At 55.4% G+C, this 12,539-nt stretch overlaps 4 protein-coding genes across 4 annotated transcripts; 2 read left to right on the forward strand and 2 right to left on the reverse strand.

The window, feature by feature from the left end:
• Positions 1-66: 66 nt before the first annotated feature.
• On the reverse strand, positions 67-611 carry C8Q71DRAFT_821504 (uncharacterized protein). The gene has a single exon (XM_047926206.1). It carries the CDS (start codon positions 368-370, stop codon positions 110-112), a length of 261 nt encoding a protein of 86 aa, XP_047781284.1. The 5' UTR covers positions 371-611; the 3' UTR covers positions 67-109.
• A 5-nt stretch (positions 612-616) lies between these two features.
• Positions 617-1,720, forward strand: C8Q71DRAFT_516941 (uncharacterized protein). Its single transcript, XM_047919086.1, has 2 exons — positions 617-1,408; positions 1,471-1,720. The coding sequence occupies exons 1-2, from the start codon at positions 772-774 to the stop codon at positions 1,584-1,586; spliced, it is 753 nt and encodes a 250-aa protein (XP_047781285.1). The 5' UTR covers positions 617-771; the 3' UTR covers positions 1,587-1,720.
• Positions 1,721-5,429: 3,709 nt separating this feature from the next.
• C8Q71DRAFT_704428 (mitochondrial carrier) lies at positions 5,430-6,694 on the reverse strand (the record flags this gene model as incomplete). Its single annotated transcript, XM_047920387.1, has 6 exons — positions 5,430-5,577; positions 5,637-6,056; positions 6,112-6,286; positions 6,340-6,367; positions 6,421-6,533; positions 6,589-6,694. The coding sequence occupies 6 exons, from the start codon at positions 6,692-6,694 to the stop codon at positions 5,430-5,432; spliced, it is 990 nt and encodes a 329-aa protein (XP_047781286.1).
• Positions 6,695-8,320: 1,626 nt separating this feature from the next.
• C8Q71DRAFT_516962 (SNF2 family N-terminal domain-containing protein) lies at positions 8,321-12,495 on the forward strand. Its single transcript, XM_047919087.1, has 10 exons — positions 8,321-8,430; positions 8,507-9,761; positions 9,823-10,308; positions 10,362-10,446; positions 10,502-10,727; positions 10,779-10,913; positions 10,969-11,562; positions 11,614-11,733; positions 11,785-11,987; positions 12,051-12,495. Exons 1-10 carry the CDS (start codon positions 8,398-8,400, stop codon positions 12,466-12,468), a joined length of 3,555 nt encoding a protein of 1,184 aa, XP_047781287.1. The 5' UTR covers positions 8,321-8,397; the 3' UTR covers positions 12,469-12,495.
• The last annotated feature ends 44 nt before the right edge of the window (positions 12,496-12,539 follow it).

Genomic DNA, 12,539 nt, shown 5'->3' on the forward strand with positions numbered 1-12,539 from the left:
CGTGGAGCAGGGAGATCAGCCAAGAGCGGGATGGACGGCGGGAGCGGCGCGTTTATGGGGGAACGAGGACGAGGGCGGGTTCTATTTATCTTGGCATGCATGCACATTGTCATAAGAAGGGCAGGTTACGGAAAGCAGATACGGACTCGGACGTGCAAGACTCGGAGAGCCAATGGATGGGAGGTGAATGACAGGGGGCGGGGGCGCCAATCAGGACATTGAATGCAAGGAAGAAAAGAGCACGCAGCTGTGAGAGGCGCCAGTGGGGACAGGCTGCATCAGCAGAGTGTTCTGCGCGAGTGTTCGCGTTGGAGAAGTCGCAGGGCGGGCGCAGTGGCAGAGCGAGCCGGGGGAGTGGTACAGCTTGCATGGCGCCAAGTTGGCGCCAAGCCTGCCGAGCATGAATAGCGAATCCCCGGCTCGGGTAGCTTCTGCTGGCTCTCTGAGGATGCTCCCAGGCCGCGATATTGCCTGGCCCGTGGCTGCCCGCGGGAGCCTCTCGCCTGCGCTGCGTCTCCCACACCTCCTCAACCCAGCGGCTTTCCCCACCCGGACCCGCGACACCCTCGCCGTCACGCCCGTCTGCGCCTTCGCTAGCTCGCCTTCGCTGCCCTCCGCATGGCCCACCACCGGTCCAGGGCACCGCGCGTGCTCGCCCAGCGGCCATCCCCCAGCGCCCACAGATCCGCCTACCCCTCGCGCCGCGCACTCAGCCAAGCGACAGCCCAATATTAATCGCTCGATCGAGGAGCGACACAAAGCCACAGGCTGATGGGCCCGAACTCTATCATCGCCCGCTTCGTCGCTTGGCTGCTTGGCATGCCAGTGGGCGTTCCGCCACGATGCTCCTTGACTTCAATGACTAGGCACCGAAGAAGGCCAGCAGCTCTCCCAGTGCCCATCCAGCCGGTGTGGCGATTGACCATACGCAGGCAATCCGAGCCTCCCCGCGAGTTGCCGGCCACCTCGCCTTTCCGGCGCAAGTGCCGCCGTTCGCGGGGCGGATCTCTCGTCCCTTCCTATCCACGGGGCCTCGGTCAGCGGGCGAGCTTGTCGGGATGCCCCGCACTCACTGTGATACGGTTCATGTTCTTCGCATCCTTCCTGCAGGGCGATCGTCGTGCTGTGTCCGTGCGCTGCAGTGCCACACCGCCGCCGTCACGCCCGCCCTCCAGCTGCGCTGCATCAATGACGTCCGGGGATCCGGCAACGACTGCATGCGAGCGAAGCCGTCACCGTGGTTTGGCTCGACGTCCGTGTACGAGGAACTGTCGCCAGCCCTCCTCCGCCGCGGTCCGACACCCACATGTTCGTGGCGTGTCAACAGAAGCGTCTTCCGCTGGCGCGGGCCGCAGGCGCGCCTCAAGTGCGCCCGGTCGTCCACCCACCCGGCGCAGGGCCGTGATAGGTAGGGTCAACCCGGTTGTCGCGCAAGCCTACCACTGTCAACTCCTCCATCTGCTGAGTCAGCACAGATATTCCTAACGGGCCAAATGCATTCATCACTTCGCTGTCTTCTGCGGTGGACAGTGAAGCGAGACACTGATCTCATACAGGGTCCAAGTGCGGTATCGTCATCTGCATAGGACGTCGCGGGGTGCGTGCATCATCGCATATTCAACGAAGACGGGCGCTGATGGAGCAATGATGGGATTATGGATCGTCCGAGCCCTCTTATGTTATGCTATCTTCCCTCTTCTTGTCCAGGAACTGGGAAGGCGCAGGCCACCCCGCCGACGTGGGATCTCAAGGTACCCGGCGAGCGCTGACTCAGGCGTTGAACGGACTCCATCAGAGGCTGTTGTCGTTTCAATACTTCAATGAAAGCTGTCAATGAAGTGACTTTGACCGCCTCACTGCAATCCGGAGACAATCCACAACAGATAAGTACTCTCGCCCGGGCGTCTGGATATCCTCGAAAAGAGGATCAAACACAATATCGGTTGCCGCCCGACAACATGCTCCTCTGAGTATGGTACAGCTTGCGGTGCGTGGTACGCACTTCGATGTACTGTCAGTTGACAAACTCACTAAGGTCCCTGAGCCGATGCCACCGACGGTCCGGTAGGAAGCAAGATACTGCCGGTTGTTTCCGTGAAGGCCACACTTCGCCGGTGGTGCACAAGTCCTGATCCATTCTGGGCAAATGGGGCACATCAAGGCCGAACAAACTCGACATGTACATATCTCTGATAGAAGCGCGCAGAAAGTAGGGTATGGCCTTTGTATCTAGGGTAGCTTATTGCCTCCTTCGTCCAACCTTTTCTTGTGGTTGTGAAGCGACAGCACCCAAGCGCCGACGGATGCCATAAGAATGGGAAACAGGTAGTGCTTTCCCTAGAACGTAGTCTTCGTTGAACATGTCTGAGTCACTGTGTATTGAACCGGGTCTTCGCCATACGTGTTACGATGCCGGCGTTGGAGTGCTGCGAGACTGCGCGTCGGCTGCTTGACATATTCCAACGTAACATGTGGCTTCGTCACCATTGCTCCCGAGGGACTACTCTGAATTCGGAAATTGACTCGTTGAGCGCGAGGTATGCTGCTGATTGCCTTGATCCTGTAGCACAAGCACCCGTAGCAAGCTCTCGGTCAGCGAATATGTCTCATCATTTCTGGTCATCCAACTAGCCGACTTGAGAAAATAGAAGAACATATGGCAGGCGTTACGGCACTCACAACGTATTCAGAGTGCTTGTCGTCGGGTCGACCCGAGGATTACATCTCCGCCGCGTTCATGTCCGAGTCGTGCGTGACGAATAGAGGATGGACCAGCGGCAATATTCGTAACTTTGAGATCTACAGGGCTTCGCGGGCGCGAAAGAGATCATAGGGATGGAGCACGACCTGGAGAGACCTGGACCAGATAAACGAAGCACATTGGTCTGCCAGAATAAGACCCAATCACAGTCGATCGGGGAGGTGGTGGGAGAAGCACGCCATGGAGTCCTTGAGCTAATTATACACCTCCAGTGCGACTCTGTACCGCACGGGTGCGCCCGCCTCCTGGTCACCACGGTCCGGAGAAGTCGGATTAGTCGTCACTAGGTCTGCGCGATCAGTCACCACGCAATCGGAATCGCAGCTGGGGCCGGAACATGCTGCACCGTGTGGATGATGGCCCCACGCGTCGAGTTTGCATGTTTAGGTCTTTCGGGGACCTACAGTGCGATCTAACGTTTAAACGTAGACAACGTTGTATGAGCGCGTATTCGATCGATGGTACCGTGTTTGTGCCTAAGTTGGACGACCAACCGCCAAGAGAGTCTTAACATACTCTCTGCGCCGTCTGCGCCGTCAAATCGCGTCCCCACCCTAGGGGAAGACGCGCCTAGGATGCTACGGCCGGTATTGTCACATACCGAGCGCCCGAGCTGCGTTTGTGCAGGGAAAATACGGTGTTCACCCCTTCTTGTTGATAAGGCGGTTTCTGGTCGTGACGGGAGTTTCCACTGAAGTACCACTACTCCGAATTGCATCCAGTACGGTCCAGAAAGCACCGTGAAGAATACAGTCGCTTTGGTTGGTGAAACTGCGGTATGATATGACGTTGCCAACCGAATGATGTGTGGCGCGGCCGCGGCCGCTAGCGCGCTCCAGGACGTCTCGCTCACCAAGATCACCCTGGCGAACAGGCAAGGTGCCCGGTGGCCTGGTAAACACGCGCGACGAGTTATTCTTAGGGCATACCAGAAGGCGGAACATACTACGAAGACTCACAGGCCTGGAGTGCGACCTTTGCTCGAAAATGACGTTTGCAACCACGACCCTGGCACGGAGCTAGTTCCCCCCTGAGTGGATTTGTGTTCTAGGAGCAGAAACACAAGGCTAGGAAGTCGTTTGGCGCGTAGGATAGAAGGAGGTATAGGAGGAAGCATGGTGTGAATCGGCCATAGGCTCCTCATGCTGACGTGAATCTACTCGCGATGATACGGCTCGAAGCCTGCGCGACCTCCCAAGTCTATGATCATCAATCAGCCGCCAAATGACCAATGGGGATGGCGCGGTTACGCACCGTTGACTAGTACCGCAGGTCAGACCCTCGAAGGAGCTCGCGCCGTCGAGCGACTAGTGTCAACCCTCTGAAGTAGATGGCTGTCGCCCTGGCCTTGAGTTTGACTAGCCGTGAACTATCCAGCAGCACGAAGGGCTAGGCTGCGTGATTCCTGGCCGTGTAATAATGGGCTTCAAGGGTCTAGGGGTCGTTGAAGGAACACTGAGGGCCCTGACCTGATACGACGTCGTTCTATGAATAGGTGGGATCCCTGGCCGACCAGAGTCGAGAGGGTTGCGTGGAGGACCTTGGTCGTAATCGGGGTGCTTTGCGCATGCTGATAGCGTGGTTATTCAGCAGAAATCGCCTGTATATCGTCATCTAGAAGGTGAGCTTGGCGGCGCTCAGAGGCTGAGACGCACGTTGACAAATATGGTAACAATCGCTACCAGACGATATCCGCGTTGCCCTAAATTGGTTGTAAGCATGTAAGGGTTCTCGAGACATCGTAATATAGTTGTGCTCACTGGTACACTGGTAAGGTTCTCTCGAGACCCCACATACAGCAGCAAAATCGATGGTCCTGAGACACGACATCACGTCATGGTGTCCGAGTCTTTCTCGCGAAATGTCAACTCGAAACCCTGTATGTACCGAGTGCCTCGGGACGTGAGTCTGAGATGCGTTAGTGAATCAGCATATGGGATGGCATTGACACTGACCACCCTGCAACTCGATCGGCGAGATAGAACCTTGTTGCGAATTCGTCATATCCCCTTGTGCAGCGCTCCTCTTCGGGCTCGAACTGAAACATTCTTCGACTCTATGGCGCTTGCGGTCAGTCAAACGATGACACAAGAAAAAGTATGAAAACGCACTGTGCCTCGACATATCAAACACTCGACTCCGAGCCACTCAAGCCTAGGGCCTCAGCACAGCCATGTACAGCGAACGCCTGATACACTTGTGTCCCTCTACGAGTCAACACGGGCACAAGGTTTCGATCCCTTTGTTCAGCCTTTCGACTTCGCACTGAGCTTGACCACAGGTAGGAGAGAGATCAAGACCGATTGTCGATGTAACAGCAGCCTCGGCAACGATTCGATCCTGTTCAGCGGCGAATGCTACTGATTGGTTCAGTCGTAGAGACATCAAAGATCGGACTCGTATATCGTGGACACTGGCCTCTTGTGTGCGTGAAGATTGCTCTTATGCATTGCCTTGTCTTAAGAGGCGCAGACGAGAGACGCTGTCTCACCCAAAGACAACATCACACCTGCGTCTTGTTCTCTCCGTGCATTGAACAAAAGGCCTACCGGTTCCCGATGACTTGAACTTGTGGTCGTACATGCAATAGATACCGTGAGATTGAACACTGTACACACTACAGAACGAGAACCTAGACCTCACAGATGCAAAATACAGGCGGCTTTACTTAGGCCATTGCTGTGGGTAGCGCACCTGCGATTCCACCCAACATCGTAATCCACCACGCTCTGTAGAGCGCGGTCCAGCCTTCTTCTTCAATGATCCGCTTGGCGCAATCGACAAAGCCAAGGTACGGGTCCTTCTCGTGGCGTAGGCTACATCACATACCGCGCGTTCAGTCATATGTATTAAAATAGAAATAGTGATGACTGACCCAATGACATCTTCCTCGGTGCCGGCGTACTCTGTGTATTCTTCGCCGTCAAGACCGTCGTCTTCGACTTCCTGCTCCACAGAATTGTATTCAGGCGCAGCATGATTACGCTGGATCGCGAGTTTTGTGATGATGACCTCCAGCGGGCAAATGATGGCCGTGCTCAGGATCTCCGCTAGAAGATAGAAGCCGAACCTGAAGGTGCTGAATGTGTTGTCCTCTGAGCTAGGTCGTGGTAATAGGAGCGAACGAAGGCCAGACAGGAGGAGCGCTGTGTAGGCGACGTGGAGCATTTCTGCCGTCAGCAGACCAGGTGTGGAGTAGAGCACCCAAGGTCGCTTGCGTTCCGTCGGAGTGAGAAGAATTCTGAGGGAATAGAGTGGGCGGAAGTACGGCAACTTGTAGGGAGTCGTGATCGACCTGCAGGATCCAATGAGATATTGGTACCTCTGACGCATGAATGACGCGGTCGTACCGGTATGTTATGATGGCCGATGGCAGAGACACCAGCATCGACAAAAGGCTGTACATCAGCGTTCCAAGCACACCGGCGGTGGGTGGATCAACCCTGCCAGCGCGGCTGGGCGAATTCGCGTCCAGAACAGTGACGGCGAAGATAGTCAGCACGAGGCTGAACAACAACGTCGGCACTACGGCAAATTGTGTAAGCACATTGTCAAGCATTAAATTGCAACACACGTACTCAGCCCTTTATAAAGACCTGCCCAGCCCTGTTAAGCGAATTAGCTTGGAATGCCCACAAGTTCGCAAACCCACTACTGACCTCAATACGCTTAACACGCCTCAGCATACCGATGAAGGATGTCACCACAGGGCCTGTATGAGGCTCTATGTTGCCCTCTGCATCGAGCTGCAATCCGCGCGGGTTGTAGTTTGCTGCGCGGAAACGGCTGAGCCTCGTACGGAACCACGACATTGCGTAACTACTTACCTCGCAAGCGAACCAGTGCACCCGTCAAAGGCACTGTGATAAGCAGTGATACCCCGAGGGAGACTGTCAGAATGCCTGCAAGCACGACGAAGTCGACGATGCCCATGACCATAGCTGAGCGAAGTGGTGGTGGGTGTTGAGAGAGGTGGGCTGCGTTTCCCCGGGCTGCCCGCCACTTGAAGCTGAGTACAGCCGGCAAGGCTGCGGAACTATGAGGCTGTTCACGTGATCCGGAGTCACTGCGCCGTGGTCGCTTGCGTAGCGGGCGCTTTACCTCTTGCTTACAACCACCATCCGCCCCTTTACCACCCTCCCACGTCGGCCGCGGACGGTTGCTCAGCTCCCCGTGTCACACATCTTTGTACATTGTCCCGCCTTTGCCTTCCATCTCACGCATGTATTGTTTTTACTGACCAGTTGATGAACCAGTCGCTGATGTGTGTCTTTCAACCCGTTCTTTATCACGACACGCTAACTCCTGTTACAGGGAGACTCGTTAACGAGACGTGAGATCAACATAGTCTCGAAGACGATGTCAAAATCACACGTGGTTATGACTATAGGTAAAAATCCGCGGATCCTTGTATCATCGAGGATGAGCGGTACGCAGCAAATCGTACAAGGATTTGGGTTTGTCGACCCGGTTCGTTCCATATCGTCACGGTTACACCCGAAGAACATGCGCCTGGTCCGGCTTGGACCACAGCATAACTGAAGGAGCAGCACGACTCATTCAGCCTCCCCCTAGAATTACTCGCTTGAATACGAGGCTCATGTCCACGAGGTTAACCGCCCTTCGTTTAGCGCATCACAAGTTAAAAACGTTCTGCCAGCGGTTGTTGGGTCGTAAGACGGTACGTGGCGCGCCAAGCCCCGATACGTTTTACTGATTGTAGAAGTTCTCTCGCAGTGAGCTTGCTCGACTGATGTTGTGCACCTGGCTCCACTTTTCGGCGCGGGTTCTACTGCACTTTCAGCGTGCCGAACCTACTCAGCGTATCAGTCGCACATGTGAGTAACCTCTGTCAAATCCTCGGTGACGGCGCGTTAGGCAGAAACCGTCGCCTGAAACTACTTCGCCAATATGCTGGCTCATACACGCCAGCTCCAGCATGACGACACTGTGTTGCTGCGAATTCACACTCGTTCGAGAGTATCACTTGCTTCGATGGTGCTCTCATTCATCTAGAGCCATGTACTGTCGAGGCCGATCGGTCTTGTGCGTACCGCCCTCGCTGGGAGCTGCAATGTCCAGTCTTCGGTGAGTATGCTGCTGTGCCATGTATGCCTTTCGCTTATCTTCATGCCAGCTCACGGTTGCTCTTAACCGACGTCGATGGACTGCGTAATCTGGTTCATGGTAAGCTGCGCATACGGGGTAGACAGTCAGAAGCATCTCTGCAAACACCTTTCTCACTTCTCCCATTCTTAATGTGTCATGTACATACACTGTTCGCGTCACAATATATGCAGAAGCGTTTCCCTTTGACCTTGCCTCCCGTGTGTGCCCTGCCGACCGTACCTGCTGAGAGATGCCCCGACATCCTTCACCTGTTGGTGTCGTTCCAGTGCTGACCGACTTGACCGTAGTCGTCATGTACAGTATAGATACATTCATACCGCAGGCACGCTAGTTTGCTTCGCAATGCAGACTACTGCGAGCTCGTAGCCACAATTGTTTGACTCTCCGACGCGGGCCACCTGATTAGAGTTTTGTTCTTGTCGCTCGTATCGTATCCTCCCCCGGTCGCCCTCCCTGGAGGCCAGGTCGTCAGCTTTTCGCACATCACTTCGCATTTACACACAGCGATGTCTTCAGGGGCTGTTGCGGCTGCCAACAGGGTCTGTACTATGTTGTTTCCGTCGTAGTCGTGCGTGTCCTCACTGTGATGCATCGCATCACCTTCCGTTATACCAGAAAGCAGCCCTAGAACAACTCAAGTTCAAGAAAGTTCAGAAGAAACAGAATGCTTCTCTGGGCCAGTCTACTCGCTCTGACAGCTCTTCACTGTCGAGTAATCAGACCGCACTCGACGGGCCGCCAACTCAGTCGCGCGACGCGACGACATCATCGCGGTACTTCTCGACCACCTCCACCCCCACAGGCAATGTCTTAGTGCCAAACTCATCACCCACTCACTACGATTCTGCTCATCGGCTTCGTTCAACGCCATGGCAAGCCGACAACGTCGGTGACGACATTCCGGGCTTGACACAAACGGGGTCTCATTTTCGCTCATTTACACCTCGCGCCGACCCCCTCTCAGCCCCCAGTGGGTTTGTGACCGGAAGCAACGCGTCTCACGCGTCGTTCACGCGTCCATGGGGTCAAAATGGACGACGGAGATCGGATGTAGAGGATTCGGAGGATGGGGAGCGTCCTCGCAAGAGGTTGAATCGAGGCGAGTCCGAAGACCCGCTTGACTTCCTAAGCAAGCCAGACTCCCCCGACGTACGGCGTCCTGCGCAGCCGCAACGGTTTGACGATTCCGTGTCCATGTCGTCCGTGTCATCCGACGAATCGCTCCCTGATGTTCAGGACATCGTCGCGGGTCCCTCGAGGTCACGGATTATTCGTCGTATGCCTACCCCACCCCCGCCGCCACCGTCCGAGCCTCCGCTGCCTGAGAAGGATCCAAAGTTTATCACCTTCAAGATCGTCAACGGGTCACATCCTCCCGACGTTGTACGCGCTGCATGGCAGCAAGCTTCGGGTGATGAGGCTAAGGCCACGAGCCTACTCAACGACCCAAGCTTCAAGCCACTGTCGGCAACAGCCCCTGGTCGCGCTGTGAAGACCACCGTTGCCAATGGGCGGGTGAAGGAGATTGATGATGCCACCAAGGCCCAGCGGGCTGCTGTCCGACAGAAAGGCAAACAGTCCATGATCTATCAGCGTCCTCATGTGGAAAGCAAGCCCGCCGTCGCGACACCGCCGACCTCAAGTTCTGCTGCTCCCAAAGGCTCCCCTCGAACACCGGGCAGTTCCCCAATAGCTCAACCTCGCGCGAAACGGTTAAAGAGGAAGGTCATTGACTCCGAGTCGGAGGCCGAATCTGTCGACAGTGGACAGCCTAGTCGCATCAAGCGTGCAAAGGATGAGTCTAGCGCTGAGCTTCGTGTCCTCAAGTACTTCAACGCAACCTCCGTGGAGGGGCTGCAGGAGCTGACAGGTGAGCACATCGTTGACGTGTCTCGAACATTATCCATGGCTAAGTCAAATGTCTGTGTCAGGCTGTACGAGCGAACAGGCGAACAAGATCACAGAGCTTCGTCCCTTCTCTTCCGTGGATGACTTGAAGGCGAAGTTGGGTCAAGGCAGGAAGAAGGCAGGGCCAGCGGGCATCAGTCCTCGGATGTTTGAAGACTGCCAGGCCACCTTCGAAGGCTATGGCAGGGTAGACAACATCCTGCAGGACTGCGAGCAAATCGGCGCCGAGCTAAAGGCGGAAATCTCGCGTTGGACTGGTGGCAGTTCTGTGAAGGCAGGGCGCAAGGGCGCATCCTCATCACGAAGTCCATCCATCAGTACCGACGACGACGGCGCTCTTGCCCTAACCTCACAGACTGTCGCCGACAGCAAACCAGCATACTACATCACGTCACAGCCGTCGTTGATCTCCAAGGATATCCAACTGAAGGAGTACCAGCTTATCGGTGTCAACTGGTTGAACCTTCTATACCGCAAGAAATTGAGCTGCATCCTGGCAGACGAGATGGGTAAGCGATGCTTTCCCGATAATTCCTGAGCGTCGATGTTGACGTTGATTTAGGTCTGGGAAAGACGATCCAAGTGATCACTTTCATGGCTCATCTGAAGGAGCAAGGTCGTAAGGGCCCTCATTTGGTCGTCGTTCCGTACGTATCCCGTTATGCCTCTACATTTCGATGCTGATGCGTAGTGATAATGCAGTTCGTCAACATTGGAGAACTGGTGTCGCGAGTTCCAACGTTTCGCTCCCGATATTAAATTCCACACCTATTACGGTGCCAAGGATGACCGTCCGGCATTGCGCCAAGAGCTCCTCGATTCCATGGCAACCAAAGTGGACGACGGATGGGAGGTCTTGATCACAACTTATACCCTTGCTCAAGGCGACGAGAAAGATCGCAAGTTCTTTCGTCGCATCACCTGGGATGTAGGTCGTCTCACATGAAGCTACCGACTGATACTGATCGTGTTACTTCAGGCATGTGTGTTCGATGAAGGTCATGTCCTGAAGAACTTTCAGTCGCAGCGATACCAGACACTACTTCGATATGAGTCAAGATGGAGATTGTTGTTGACGGGTACTCCGCTCCAGAACAACCTTCAGGAATTAGTCGTGCGTGTACTCCGTGCGGTTGTCATACTTGATCTGACGCTCGTGGTCGCTGCAGTCTCTCATGAACTTCATCCTGCCGCAGCAGTTCGCTCAGGATCTTGACTCCCTGCGCGCCGTCTTCAAGACTAAGGGTGACTCCAAGGTCACACTTCTTGCTCAGGAACGTGTTTCAAGGGCAAAGAAGATGCTGACACCTTTCGTGCTCCGGCGACGGAAGGATCAGGTGCTCCAAGACCTACCGAAGAAGACCGAGAGGATCGAGTGGTGTGAGATGACGCCGCTACAGAGAACTCTTTACAACGAAGCGCTTCGACGGTCACGGAAGACGATATATGACCTCCCGGACGCCGCGGAAGCAGATCCTCAGCCGACTGGCCGTGGCAAGGCGAAGAAAACCCGCGCAACTGCTCGAACGAAGGACAAGATGTACCTCGAGAACAGTGCGAACGTGCTCATGGACCTGCGGAAGGCTGCATCGCATCCTATGCTCTTCCGCAGGCGCTTTACGGACACGATGCTCTCCGCCATCACCAGAGCACTTCTGAAGGAGCCGGATTTCAAGAAGCGCGGCGCGCTCTTCCAGCTGGTCAAGGAAGACATGGAGGCCATGACGGACGCCGAGCTGCAAGCGTTCATGGCGACGTATAAGGTAGAGTGCTGTCTTCCTCTTCGCATCCAACCGCCTCTGATATCCTCTCAGTCGACACAAAGATGGATTCAGCCCGACGATTGCTATCTACAAGCGGGGAAAGTCAAGATTCTACTGAAGCTACTCGAACAGTACCGCGCCGAGCAGAGACGGATCTTGATTTTCTCTCAGGTGTGGACCACGATGCCCGCTACGGCATCTGATCGCTGATCCCTTTCGCAGTTCACGCAGATCCTCGACATCCTCGAGAAGGTCATGGAGACTCAGGGCCTCAAGTTCTTGGTCTTGACCGGCTCCACTCCGGTCGATGTTCGGCAGACGCTGGTCGACGAGTTCACTGAAGACGATTCTATCGAGGTCTTCCTGCTCTCCACTAAAGCGGGTGGTATGGGCATCAACCTGACCGCTGCAAGCGTTGTCATCATGTGAGTGTGCTGTGGCGACTAGAACGTCGAAGCCTGGTCGCTCATTGGCATCATGCCTTCCAGGTTCGACCAGGACTTCAACCCGCACAACGATAGACAGGCGCAAGATCGTGCCTACCGGATAGGACAGAAGCGAGACGTAGACGTGGTCAAGCTCATCACGAAGGGCTCGATCGAGGAAGATATGTTGGCACTGGGGCAGACGAAGCTTGCGCTCGATGAGGCCGTCGCAGGGGAGGAGGGCGAAGAGAAGGTCGAACGGGAGATGAAGACGTCACTCATGAACGTCGTCCGGAGGAAGCTAGAGACGCAGGGCGAGGAGCAGGGGCCGGAGCAGGAGCAGGAACCGGAACCGGAACCTGAACCAGAGTCGGAATCGGGAGTCGTGGAGCAGGAGGAAAAGAAGGTCGAGCAGGACGAGACCACGGAGGTAGACGACCTGGGAAGTCCTCTGAGCGCGCTAGACGATGATGATGCGTAGATGAACAGTATAGCTGCATTGTTTGCTCGTCGTTATTTTGCTTTGAGTCCATATCTAATTTGCTGATACCG

The sequence above is a fragment of the Rhodofomes roseus genome (assembly GCF_022264815.1).
Source record: "Rhodofomes roseus strain CIRM-BRFM 1785 chromosome Unknown C8Q71scaffold_6, whole genome shotgun sequence".
NCBI lineage: Eukaryota > Fungi > Basidiomycota > Agaricomycetes > Polyporales > Fomitopsidaceae > Rhodofomes > Rhodofomes roseus.